The sequence below is a fragment of the Halictus rubicundus genome, chromosome 3 (genome assembly GCF_050948215.1).
Source record: "Halictus rubicundus isolate RS-2024b chromosome 3, iyHalRubi1_principal, whole genome shotgun sequence".
NCBI lineage: Eukaryota > Metazoa > Arthropoda > Insecta > Hymenoptera > Halictidae > Halictus > Halictus rubicundus.
The window spans coordinates 2,239,270-2,252,848 of NC_135151.1; the positions used below are offsets into that span (position 1 = coordinate 2,239,270).

General features: G+C 45.2%; 2 protein-coding genes across 3 annotated transcripts in view; both read right to left on the reverse strand.

The window, feature by feature from the left end:
- The window catches only part of Retn (retained), a 194,842-nt gene extending 184,797 nt beyond the window's left edge, over positions 1-10,045 (reverse strand). For both annotated transcript variants that reach the window (XM_076784782.1, XM_076784781.1), the window contains exon 1: positions 8,832-10,045. In XM_076784782.1, coding sequence (XP_076640897.1) covers positions 8,832-8,936 — 105 coding nt within the window. In that variant the 5' untranslated portion in view covers positions 8,937-10,045. The remainder of the gene's footprint in view (positions 1-8,831) is intronic.
- Positions 1-13,579, reverse strand: part of Tdg (Thymine DNA glycosylase) — a 614,020-nt gene that overhangs the window by 379,829 nt on the left and 220,612 nt on the right. The gene's annotated exons all lie outside the window — the stretch shown is intronic.

Consider the following 13,579-nt stretch of genomic DNA (forward strand, 5'->3'; position numbering starts at 1 on the left):
AAAATTTGCTATACAGTTAACGTTTCAAAAGCGGCGCTTAAACTCATCCTTTTTTTTTTCAGTTACTTGATGCGCAGGTATCTGCAACTGGAATATGCAATGACTATTTTTTAATCATACATCCATGCAGTGTACATTTAGTTTTTCTCAGGCGCATTTCGACGAGTCATTCGAGGCAATGCATATTCCACGAAATATTGCACACGCAATTGATTAATTTAATTCTATGGGTGGCATTAAAAAGCAGTTAATCAAATTAAGCGATGACATTGCGGATAAAAGTATCGCAAAGTCATTTCGCTGCATGAACTAATCATTTAATGATATCTACCCGCGTACACGCATGCATAAAAGGAGAATAGAAAATCGCCAATGAAAAAATGCTCTGCTCGGTTGACGTTAGAAAAACTGGAGAGTCTATAAAACACTAATTTTTTCCTTTTTCCGCAAAATATGAATGGCATAGTGCTAGAACAACCGCAAAGTACTCGTGATGAATTGAAAACTTGAAGATTCGCTGGTTAAATCACGAAGAAGAAGTCGAAGCTCGAAGAACCTTTGAGAGCGTATGCAAAAGCATGAAAAACGCCCGGGGAGGATAAAGAAGTGACAATTACGATAGCGAGAACTACTTGATAAAACGAGGTTGTAGAAACAAATGAAAACCGCGGTTGCTTCTAAAATAAGACACAGATTATAATCTATGTCACGATTCTAGTTCAAGGGACTGCTGTGTTCTGTAACGTCGTAACAGCATCGTATCGTAGCGGTTTCGATCGGTTGCAGCGGTGGACAGGATATGCGCGGTACACGTGTGTGTCATCGACAGGCGATACAGAACGTGAAACAGGAGTACGCGCAAAATGCTCGTGAAACTCGATCCCGGCGTTAACCGGCCTTCCGTTAAGCATCGCCTTATCGGCAGGCGCCATAATGAGTTTTAGGAACGTGCGCGCGACACGTCGGCGACTCACTAATTTGATAAAGAACGGCCACAGGAAACACGAACCGAAACGAAAATCATCCGGCCGAGTCCACGGAAAAGGGGGTCCGCGGAAAAAAGCAAACTTGGCATTCTTTTTCAATTTGTTGCTATTTTAGAGGAAAAATTGAACGGATTTTAAAAAAAACAACCCTACAGAAAATTCGCTGTTACAAAGCTAGCGATAAAGAGCACACAGAGTAGTCTGAGAAAGCATCGACATACTAAGATTAACCCTCAGCACTCGAATGGCGCCACCCAGTTTCATATGCATAAAATGAAAAAAAATTATTTTTAGAATGAGAATATTCTAGATTCGAAGAAATGTTTGGTTTTTCGAGTTAAAATAACTCCGAGTGGAAAATTCGAATGAAAGCGAGATTAATTCATCTGCTCGGAAGACACGAAAGTTCGAACGGACTTTTTCGGACGATCAGGTGAACGGATTGGCAAAAATATTTTTAATTAAGTCGGGTTCGAACGACGCTGGACGAAGAAAATTCGAGACAACAGAAAGAACGTCCATCCCGGTCTCGGATGCAACCGCGAAATAAAAAAGCTCGTAGGAGGACGAGAGAAGAAAGGAGATTGGTGTTTGCAATTTTGGACCAGGGCCGCTTCTTCGACGGGACCAAGGGCCGGACCCGGGCAGGATATTACCTTCGAAATCTAATTATGAGATTTTTATAGGGCTATCGTAAAACGGCCGAATAATAGTTCGCAACTCCTCGAAGGAGAGAGAGAGAGAGAGAGAGAGAGAGAGAGAGAGAGAGAGAGAAGAGAGAGAGAGAGAGAGAGAGAGAGAGAGAGAGAGAGAGAGAGAGAGAGAGAGAGAGAGAGAGAGAGAGAGAGAGAGAGAGAAGAGCCGGGGCTAGGCCCGCAACCTCCGGCAGGATAATGGGGAATAGCACGAGCAGACACTGGAAAAAGAAACAGTGGAGCACTCGAAGCCGTGCGCTTCGACACTGTCAAGGGCGTTCTTCTTCTTCTTCTTCTACTTCTTCTTCTGTTGCTCGAAGAGAAAGAGAGAGAGCCGACGCGGCGCGGCTTCGAACTCCTAATCAAACCCCCTTGTATCCGATGTAATTAGATGGTTTCAAACGTAGGAATGGTAATTAGAGGACCCCGGCCAACACCTTGGCTATATTGGTCAATTATACTGCTTACACCGGCCGAATTATCATACATGTATGCAACTTAATAACCGGAGAACTCGATAATGGGTGAATCTTCGGCCAGTGTCATTCGACATCCGCGGCATACTTTTTACTCACACCCCTGCTGGATTTATGCGGCTAATTTAAATAACGTCATTCGCATCTTGCGCGCCGTTCTTGTCTATCCCGTTCACTCCCAGTAATTTAACTCCGGAGATGATGTCCCGTTTTATTGCACTACAAAGTGTCAGACTGGGAGCCTTATAAACACACCGTAAAAAATTTATTATTAATTCTTTCAAGTTATATAAATGGAGTGAAAGAAGTCTCGTGCTCGCAATTATCCGGCGATGTGTCAGCTGCAATCAATGTGCAGAAAATTTGTCGGTAAATACGAAAGACCTCGACGTTTCGTTGAAGGGTGAATCCAACCCCAGTGTGGACAATCATTATACGTAGAGTTTCAATGTTTAAGAATATTTTCTACAAGGATTTTTTGCATAGAGAGACATAGACAGACCAGTCGTGCGAGATTATTATAAAAATATAGAAAATTGTAGAAGGGACTGTATCAAATGGGTGCTCGAGTAACCAAGTATCCATCGATACAAGGGTTGATCATTTCTTCTGGTATTATTTTTCAGATATTAAACATTGCTGCATAATAGAGTATAAATTTTTTCCTAGGAAAGTGTGAACGACAAAGGTGTTATTAAGACAGTGTAACGAAAGAGGATTGATCAGGAACGTGGTCAATAAATTCGGAGCAGTTAGTTTCGCTGGTGAAAATAGTTCGAAAGAATGGAGGGATTGAGGAGGGGAAGAACGCGCGCCACCCTCGTTGCAGGGTGGCGCTCGATGCACTGCCGGGACAATGCACGCGTCTTACCTGGGTCCCGGCGTAACGAGACATGACGTCACGACATGGCGTCTGCAGGTGAAACAGCTCTGCCAGCAGCAGCGCAAGTGAGCGCGCACTCGCTAGCCGATCCGATTGGCCGAAAGGGGAATCCCCGCCCTTGCGCCGCGCTCTGCACATCGTTTCACCGACGTTCGACCCGTTCTTAACCCCTCGCCCCACTTCTCTCTCACTCACTCTCTCTCTCTCTCTCTCTCTCTCTCTCTCTCTCTCTCATCATCCTTCTACCCGTCTCTATCCTTCTGCAGACACTTTTATCGCTCTGCCTTTCTATCCCCCTTTTCGCAAACTTGCTGCACCGAGCTCGCCTATCTTTCTCTACCCGTCTTCATTCTCGTAACATAGTATCACATTGAACAGAGAAGATTCAGTTAAATCAAATTTCTGTCTCTTATGATTCACTTGCACTTGTGCAGTAAATTACTTGTACGTGTCTGTACAAATTGAAGTAATTCGCGAGAGTTTGTTCAGATAAGCTGCAGGACCGTGGTGTCCCACGTAATAACGATTACAATGGATTCCGGTTAATTGGGACCGCTTGTTTCGGACAAATACTGGAGAACAGAAATAAAAACTTGAATGTAATAATGTTGAGACAGTAAGTTTTCTTGGCTTTATTGGAAGAAATTATCCGATCCCAATTAACTGGAATACTATCATTAATGAACTATCATTCATTTAAATCTTATACTTGCGTCGCTGGTTTTCGTTCTAATCATGCACAGAAATCGTGAGGCCGCTTTCGGTAGAACAAGAGAAGTTCTACTTTATTTTCCGACTCTTCCGAGACTTTTTCACTACCGTCAAAGATATTCTACCTAGAAATAGTTCGGAATCTTCGGTTCATCGGAATCTAAATTTCAGACCGCTACTGTCCCTTCTAATCACGCATAGAAATCGAAATGTTGCTCTTGGCAGAAACACTCCTCGCTTTGATCTTGGTCTGTTCCTCTATTTTCATTTTCTTACAGGCACATCAGTGATCCGAAGTGGTTCTTTTCGTATATTCTTCGCTTGTTTCGATCAAGCCTTTCCCAACTTCAAAGCCCCCTTACAATTTCTGTCGAAGATGTTCTTAGGATTATCTGAGAAAAGACTGTGGAAGAATTTGCTGCCGTCGTCCGACTGTTATTTAGAATTGATTCAGAGTGGCAAGCAGTGGGCAAAAATCGAAGATAAGATTAGAGCAGTAGTTATGGTGGTTCAGGACACAGAAAAGAAACGGAACTCTTGTTTTCTGGTTGAACAGAATGACTTCGTTGAAAAGATCTCGAAGCAGAAAGCGGAGCAGGATCTCCCTCGTTCTGCCAAAATCAAAAGTTCAATCTTTACAGACAATTTTAAAACTAACCCTGAGATCCAAGCATTCTCATTTTAACACTAAACTTACCACCGCCAGACAAAATGACTGGTTCCAGATTTTTTATTTCACAATTACTGAAATTACAAAGATGTTTACGTGGAAAATGACCAAGTAAATATATTTGGTGGAGCATGTATTATATAATAATGCGAACCGCACAAAATCCGAATAAATTCAGGCTCGTAATTTTCATAAGACACATGTACCAGTTACTTTTAAGGCTCGGTAGGTTTAGCGTTAATGAACGTCTAGGTAGAAAAACAATCTCGACAGGAATTTAACAACAACAGAAGCTCGCTCGTTCTACCCAAAATGAAGATTTCAATTTTTTAGATTCGATAAATAGATGAACGAGATCTTTTTTTTTTATCAATTTCCAGGTGGAACAATCTTGACAGGAACTGAACAAAAGGACTTCGCGCACGCCATAAAACGTAGTAGAAGCTGCCTGCCAGGAGCAATCGTTCCTCTCGTTTCGCTACTTTCGCGGCGCGACCCTGCGTGCAAATACTTGAGAACGCAATAGAGTGCGATAGAATGCAATAGAGTGCAACAAGCGCTCCGAGGAGAAGAGAGTCAAAGAGAGAAGAGGAGAGGCGAAGATCTCGTGTTTACACCTCTCTCACGGCACCCAAGCCGCACCCCTCCGAGTCGTTGGCTTCCAAGAGGATCCTCCTGGGCGACACCCTCGTTAACCCGCTCTTATCTGCGTTGTTTACGCTGCTATTATCGCTCGGAGAGCGCCGAGCGACTTTTTCCTTTTCGCGCGGATCGGCCCGCGAGGCACCGAGAATTCGACGGCCCCGCGGACACCGAGGCCGTTACGTAAAATTTGTTAAATATACCGGGGCTCTCCCGTGGAACGGGCTGTCGCGTATCGATGCGTATTTTTAGAACGGACATATCGAAGCAAGGATCGAAAGCGCGACGCTTCCTGGATCTCGGCCGAATGATCTATTAGCGGGGAATAGGCGCTCGAGAGCACGGATACGAGAGCTACGGGTTATTGTTATTCGGAAACTTTTTCGACACTGCCGGAAACCTCCCAACGAACGATTGAGAAGAGAACCGGGGGAAAACGAGAATCCCCTGGAAAAGGGAATCCACTGCTTTGAAAACAAAAATTCGCGAGAGAAATGTTGAGCGATAGATACAGTCGCTTGCGTTTTAGAAATCGATTCAGCTTCGATTCGAGGAAAAATCATTTGTATCTACGTCTTGTGGTGAAGTTGTAAGAAACGCGAAAAGAAGAACGAAGAAGTACCTTGAACTTTGAACGCTGACCTGATATCTACGTTCAACGTGTGCAGGCTAGACCGGAGATTGAAATGGGGCTAGAGTAAAACACTACAACATTTAATAGAAAGCGCAGAATTATTTTTAAATGAACTTGAAATGTATTTATAGCGTATGAAAATTAAAACTTGGTCTTGCGTGTCTTGCTACAGAAAATTGCCGAAACGAAGCATGAAAAAAGAGCATCGAAGAATACGTCGAGAACGACGCGCTACTTTGGAAATCCTCGCTTATTCCCACACAAAGTGATTATTTTCATCGGAACCGGCTTGCCGATCGACACCTCGGGCCCCGGCAGCGCAAACAGCGGGTTTTGCATATTTTTCGGATGACGTCAGCAGCCTAGAGGAAAATAAGAATACAACCCGACCGCGATATCGGCCTTCTGTTTGTCGCTAATAGACCCGTGACGTCACACGACTGTTCATGGGTATTGGTGACGTCACGGAATCGAGAATATTTCAGTCGCACCGAGACCACGAACCCGCTCGAACGAGAGTGCAGAGATAGGTACGTACTGTTGTATCGTGACCGTTCTAAATCGGCCAACAGATTCTCCGATCCTGCTGACCAGTCGCGGGACTGCCATTACAAGGAACAACACGAGAGTTAATGTCACTGGAACGAGGATAGCAACGAGAGAGACGGGCCAACGCTGTCGTCAAAGGGTGTCGTTCAAGACTAAATCGACCGCGGACAAACGTGCCAACAACAACACTGCTAATTCTGCTGGGAGAACGACCGATGTCTTTTTATTCGCTGTAACTTTATATCCCGATACCCCCTACCAAGGATATCGTTATTCTTGGCCACCGAACCGCTGCGATCTAGGATCCGCCAAAAATCTGCTCCCCTCCCCGCCCACCATCCCCCAATCATCCCCTAATCATCCTTCAAAGAGAAAATAATTCATAGATATGAGATTCCTTCGATATCAGCTCTTTACACTCGAAGCTGTTTCTACTCTGAAAATTTCATGGAACACAGAATATTTGATACAGGGTAAAAGTGGAATTGAAAAATTTCTAGCGATTCATTAGATACGAATAAAATTAGTATTCTGAAAATTGAGAAGAAATGATGGTATCTGTGGTAATTTTTAGCGCGAGTTGGAATAAACCTAGTCACAATCACAGCCTGTAGGGTCTATTTAACACTAAACCTACCAAGCGTTAACAGTATTAGGTAAATATTGCCTTACAAAAATGGCAACCATAAATTTATCGAGATTGTCGGTCATTTTCAATATGATAAATGCTTGGGCAAGGAAATTTATTCCACTATTTTTCATAAATGAATCTTTATAGTTTCAATAATTGTAAAATATAAAACCGGTCTCTATGAAACGAGTTAACTCGTCAATCCTATTTAAGCGTGTGCCATCCCCTATGTTTTAATACTGTTTCGTATAAGTATACGTAAAGATTACCGTACTCGAGCATAGTAAGCAATGTTCACAGCATTTTGTGTTTACTATTACGGCGAATGGATTTGCCGAACTAATGTTGCTCGTTTTTCAGAGCTCGAGCATCGCGGTCGAAGAGCCTGTTGGTTAATGTGAAATTTTTATCCGAGAATAATAAACAAGCCGAATGTGACTTTTATATCAAGAACGGTTAGGCACGTGCATAAAACTCGTGGGACAAGATGTATGGAGATAAAAACGATGTATCCAACTATGCGACGAGAGCGCTGTATTTGTAAACTCTGCTGCCCTTCTGACATGCCGCAGCATTTCGTTTCTATCTCCAGTGACAACAAAAATGTGTAAACAGGACACGTCGTTCTTCTATCCGCGCGTAATTTCATCGATTCTCGCAGTTTTTAGCGAAACTGAGAACTCGTCATTGCACGCTACGCTATTTCCAATGTGACTCAACCCGATTCGGTTTTGCTTCATTTTGCATTTATCAATTTGGCATTTGTATTTTCGATTTTATTTTTAATTGTATATATATTACGATGCCGTGCTAATATTTATTCAGTACTAATAAAATTTTTCTCTTGAATCGAGTGACGTGTTTCGTCTCACTTAATTCTGCAAATTTAATCAACTTCGCGTGCAATAATTTCTCGAACAGTGCACGAAACGTGAATAATTAATTTAAAAAGAAATTATAGCATATATTACTGATAATTGTGGACAGTATCTATTACTCTCGCCACCATGTTTGATCTACGCACTCCAAAATGCCCAAGCGACACGTATGTTAAGTACATATACAAGTTTATCGCAGCTATTAAATTCATAACGACAGAGAGCGCTCCGTTTGTATGTACCAGCATTATTATTAAAACGACAGTTTCATGTGCAGCTCCGGGACATGAGGGGTTGAACTTTCTACTATTCCTATTACGAGCACAACATTCCGCGATATGCAATAAAGCCGAAGTTATTAATATTATTATACCCCGTGTTTCTTCGCGTAGAGCGAACGCAAAACGGTGGCCTCGAAACGCGGTGTTTGTATACAAGATTCGTGGCTCGAATCAATCGATATCAACCGCAGACAGCGGCCACGATTTATTTACAAAATGAAAGCAAAACGTCGCAACTGGTTTTAACTGCTCTAAAATTCTTTAGGGACATTATAAACCTTTTTTTCTTCTGCCTTGAACGAAACAAGCTACGATAGATAAACTACACTATCCCGAAAAAGTTTAAAATCGCTTTCACAACGCAATCGCGAATATATGTATAGGTACTTTATGTTAAAACGTCTATTATTCTACTATAGACAAATATAATTTGTAAAAATATCATAGACCGCAGATTCGGTGCACTGGCGGTAAATCCTAGTGCTCGAAACAGTTAATTACCCGCGAAGTTCAATTTCAGAAATCTAGTAACGAATAAAACGTGCTCCATCGTATATCTATTAGGCGAATACTACAACTTGGTATTTGGCAAATTCAATTGAAAAATCCCGGCAACGAATAAAACGAATCCCGTTTCAAATTTCCTTTAAACGAATAGTGTAAATTGGCTCGAAATTCAATTAAAAAATCCGGGCAAACAGTAAAATAGATCCTGTATCGAGCTTTTTCCAAACGGACAGTGCGAATCGTCGGAAATCTGCGGTCTATGGGGTAGAAGGGAAAAAAGTCACTCACCATGGGGCTGTCTGGCGTGTGTCGGTGATGGGCGATGGGCATGTTGGCCATCGCCACCCCTCCGCCGGGGTTGCCCATGTCCTGGTATTCATCGCTCATTTCCATCGCGTAGGATGGCAGCGGTTCTCTGTTCTTCACCCGAATTTTGGCTGTTTTACCGCGAAAGCGGTCGCCACGACACGAGAGACACCCCTGCAGCGGAACACGCTGCCAAAACGTTCGCGTACGATCGCGACCGTTGAACAAACAACGATAGAGTAACAGTCGCGGAGACAGAGAAGGCTGTTGGCTTCGGGCTGGACAGCACGAACGACAAAGTCCCGGCGTTCGTGCAACAATTCACTTGTTCTCACAGAACCGTCGAGAAAACGGTCCGCCGCGTCTGTGATCGGAAATTGATTCGATCGTTGGTTCGTTATCGGTGAGAAATGCGTTGGAGTATATTATCGCGTATCATCGATAGAGATCAACCACTGATTACCGGCTTCGTGTGTCCATGTCTTTCCGATATGGTGGTTGCGATTCAATGTGATCCACTTGTCACAAGTTAGTTGATCACCGATTTAATTTTCCACGTTCTGTCACCGTGAACGCGCGAGGAGAGGCACACGCGGCGGTCCGATGGCTGGCATGCACGCTACCGAGTGGATTCCTTTTGGTGGCGGATACACAATACAGCAGAGGGTAGAGATAGCCAGCACACAGAGGGGACACGACGAAGGTGAAAAGGTGGTAGAAGAGAGCGCTCGCGAATCGCGAGAACCAGAGAAGACAGGAGAAGGCGCGCACGCGTGTGTTCGATACGATGGTAATGCGCGCACACCGCGATACCGAGAGGGACTGATTCTTCAGGGAAGAAGGAAGGAAGGCAGGCAGGCAGGCTGGCTGCCAGGTAGGAAGGAAGGAAGGAAGGGCGGATTACTGGCAGGAGTGGGGCAGGGGGTGAGCCGAGCCTCGAGGCCGAGCCGAGAGGGAGGGGCGCTAAGATGTAGAGGAATCAGGATCGAGGACGACGACGACGAGGATCGAGATGCGGTTCTGTGCCCCCGGGGTTCACGCGGTCGACGGAGCCCCGATCGACATTGTCTCGTCGATCACCGGCCGGAGAGGATCCCTTTGCGAAATGGAACTCTGATAACTGATTAGCGATGGTAAACAACGACGTACGAACGACTGAAGACGGAGCTGACGCGCGCACACTCGCGTCCCCTTGCGATCTGACGCTCGGCCGTTCCGACTTCTTCGTCATCCCCACCACCAAGCTCGCGCGATTCGATAGAGCCCCGCGGACAGGTCGAGAGCGGATAGTTACGCGGCTGAGAAGGTGGGCGGGGCTCTGACACGCCAACGCCGTCGCCCGACAGCGCGTATCGGTCGCGAAAGGCGGCTCCTAATAGCCACGCCCATCCCGACACCTCCCTCTTCGTCCCCCCCAAACGGTTCATATCCCTGGCTACCCGATCAGCTCTCTCTCCCACCACCTTCCCGTTACCCCTCTCGCGGACAGATCTCACTCTTTCGCCCACCCTATCGGATAACGACCCCTGTGCGCGACCAGACCGAGAGATTTTCGATGCGTTCTTGCAGGGGATTTCCCTCGTTCGACCCATGTTCCTGCTTCCGTTCTGACCTGGCCTATCTGCTCGCGATACCTGCGTCCCAGGCGTGCGTGCACTAACCATACACTTAGCCTGCCGATGCGACGGGACGTACCCCGCTGCTCATTTTTGATGGATGATTGTTCCGTCGATTCTTCCGATCGCGTGGGAATCCATTATTCAAGGCAGACATCGGCCGATAAGAATCACCGGCTTATCTGATTTTCCATATCTGTGTTTCTTGTTGTCCACATGGTTGCTAATTTGCAGGGAGATCGATAGGGAAATTCCCGGTTGACGAACACCATTTCACGGTTGTACGAGTTGTTCCAACCGAGCATCTGCGAATCGAAGCTTCAGATTCGTTGACTGCTGCGTTGCCCGATATCGATAGAGCGCATCTTTTAATTAGTCCATTTTCGCTAATCGTCGGACTCGGCAGAACGTTCTTCGCGGTAATCTTATTTTACGCGTTTTCCAATGTTTATGCATGCGCACGTATTCCTCGGTGATTCCCTTTGTGCGTTTCTAATGAGCCCGTTCCGTATAATAAATAAATGGTCGAAGAGATCGCGATTTCCCTTTGTCGTGTTTTCATTGCCGTGTCGTGTTCCATCGGAAGGATATGGTGGCATAAGGTCGCCGGTAATTGAGCATGATTGCTGCGATCGCTCGCCGCGATACTATGCTACGAAAGATTCTTCTTTGAGATCGTCACGACACCTCCCTTCGCCCTCCGTAAGATCTCTCGATAAAAATTCGCGCTTCGACCGAGGAAACACGAGCGACAAAAAAACTGCCGGCTCTGGAAACGAAAAATGGAAGACTCCAGTGAACGCCCCCTGCTTCTTAGATGTGTATGATCAGGAATCTGCTTCTGCAACCAGACATTAAACATCAATAACATTTTTGACATTTCACAAATCGAAAAACTTGGACCGTAGTTTCCCAATATTTTTGACTCGTATCCCGTTTAGGGCTTTTTCTTATTCAGCATACTCTTTGACTTGACTACTTCTGGTATAAACATTTTCAAGCGCAGCTGTGTTTCAAGCGCGAACGTTGGGAAGCTATAATTTCTACGAAGCGATGATCTAGATCCTAGATGGACTGAAAAATTTTCGCGAACAAATTTAAAGAAATTGATACGGATCTCTCCTGAGAATTTTTCAAAGAAATTGTAGAAGCATCATATTTAAAATTATTTTGCGAAAATAGGTATTCAGAAAATTTTGCTCAAAAATAAGAGACTGGACGAGACTGGACGAAAAAATGGTGAACTCCAGGGTACCATTGGAGGGTTGCAAATCAACTGAAATTGCGTTTCATTGGGGGTTGCGTTCGCAAATTTTTTTGGAGGAACAGGACGCTACAGTTCCGCGGTCTATGCAGCAATAATGGCAAGCGTTTCGAGCATCGCCTACCTCCATTTTAGCCGATGCCTCGTGAAAGGAAGTCAGCGGGTTCGCAGGGGTGGAGGAGGCGAGCGTGCCTACTGGCAAATGGTATTAAACCACAGGTTTCGGCGCCCGTTCGGTTCTGTTGGCGAGCATGGGCAGTTAACACTCCAACGGCTGTTTGATCCCGTCAGTAATAAGACTCGTCCCTGTCGGTTTCGCTAGATACAACCATTCTTGCTCTTTTCATTCTCCTCTTCTTCCTCGGCAGCTTCGGGATCCCTTTAGCGTGCATCATCCTCTTTACTTTGCTCCCTGCGGTCTCCGATCTAGATTTCCGAGAACAATTTCACGATAAAGTAGGCGCATAAAAATTCCAAGAAGACAAAGAATAGACATTTCCTACACCTTCGAATTTCGAATACTAGGACAGGCTGTGTCTTACGTAGCTCTAGAGACAATATTCTGTGCGTTCAATGAATTGAACTCTGCAATTAATGAATATAAAGGTTTTACTGTATAAAACTATTACAAGGTTGGATTTATTCAGAAATTGTGTAATTTTTGTTTTCGCATGGGCTTGGGTAAGAGATTTATTTAATAATGTTCCATGGAAGCACGGTAGCGGTAGTTTTAGTGTCAAGACAGGACAGCGCTTCTATTAAATTTTACACGCACTTGCGCAACTGGATTTTCATAGTCCGTCTCACTTATTCTACTATTCGAACGCGCAATAAACTCATTATTATACGTTCCGCGCGGTTCGAGTCACGTATTGGCCATTCCGCGGTGACGCCATCTTTGTGGCCGCTGAAGACATTCTGTGTAGGCTGCAGAAAAACCTGAAAACCGCTCGTAAAGACGCTCGAGGAACGTGGAAAATGAAGAGGAAAGGTTGCGCGAGAAGGATCGCGGCTAATTGAGACGGAAACGGCGTTATTTCCGTGATATCCGAGCAACTATTCGACCGATCGGCGTCCAACTTCTACAACCCCTTCAACAATCCCTCTCTCTCTCTCTCTCTCTCTCTCTCTCTCTCTCTCTCTCTCTCTCTCTCTCTCTCTCTCTCTCTCTCTCTCTCTCTCTGGATCGCTCTCGTTTCTTCTTTCGGTTCTTGTTTTTCTCCGCGCAGCTTCTCTCCACTTCCAGTTTCGCCTCGTCCTCCCGCTTGCATCTGCATGCGCTCCACGTCACATATACAGGCAAGATGGCGCATACGGTGCTCGTAGTACAAATTGCAGGTAATTGCAGCCCGCGGAGAGGGCTCTCCTCCTTCTCCCCAGTCCTCCTCTTCACCCTCCTTGTTCTCATCCTACTACTCCTCCACCGAAGCGAAAGAGGCGAAGGGCCGGCCGAAGTCGGGACCGTGTGAAACTGCGAATTTTATGATTTACAAACGTGATCCTTTATAAGGGTATATGGATCTACGCGGCGAACGAGCCGAGCCGCCGTTAAGGTACGCCCATCGGTGACCTCGCGGACCAACCGCGAGATAATTGCACGCCACGGACGATGCGCGATTTACTCCTGCGATTTACGATTTCGCTCGGTTCGACCGGCCGCGCAAATATCGACCCGGACCCAGGAAACGACTCTGCTCTTCATCCTCGGCAAGACTCGCCAGATCGAGAGCAATTTGTATCAAGCCGTGAATTATTTCGTGCTTCAATTTTACGATTATGATTCATCTTGATCCCCCATAATTCACCAGTGGTCTTTCGATCGAGTCGCACTTAAGTCTTGTCGTTGCACA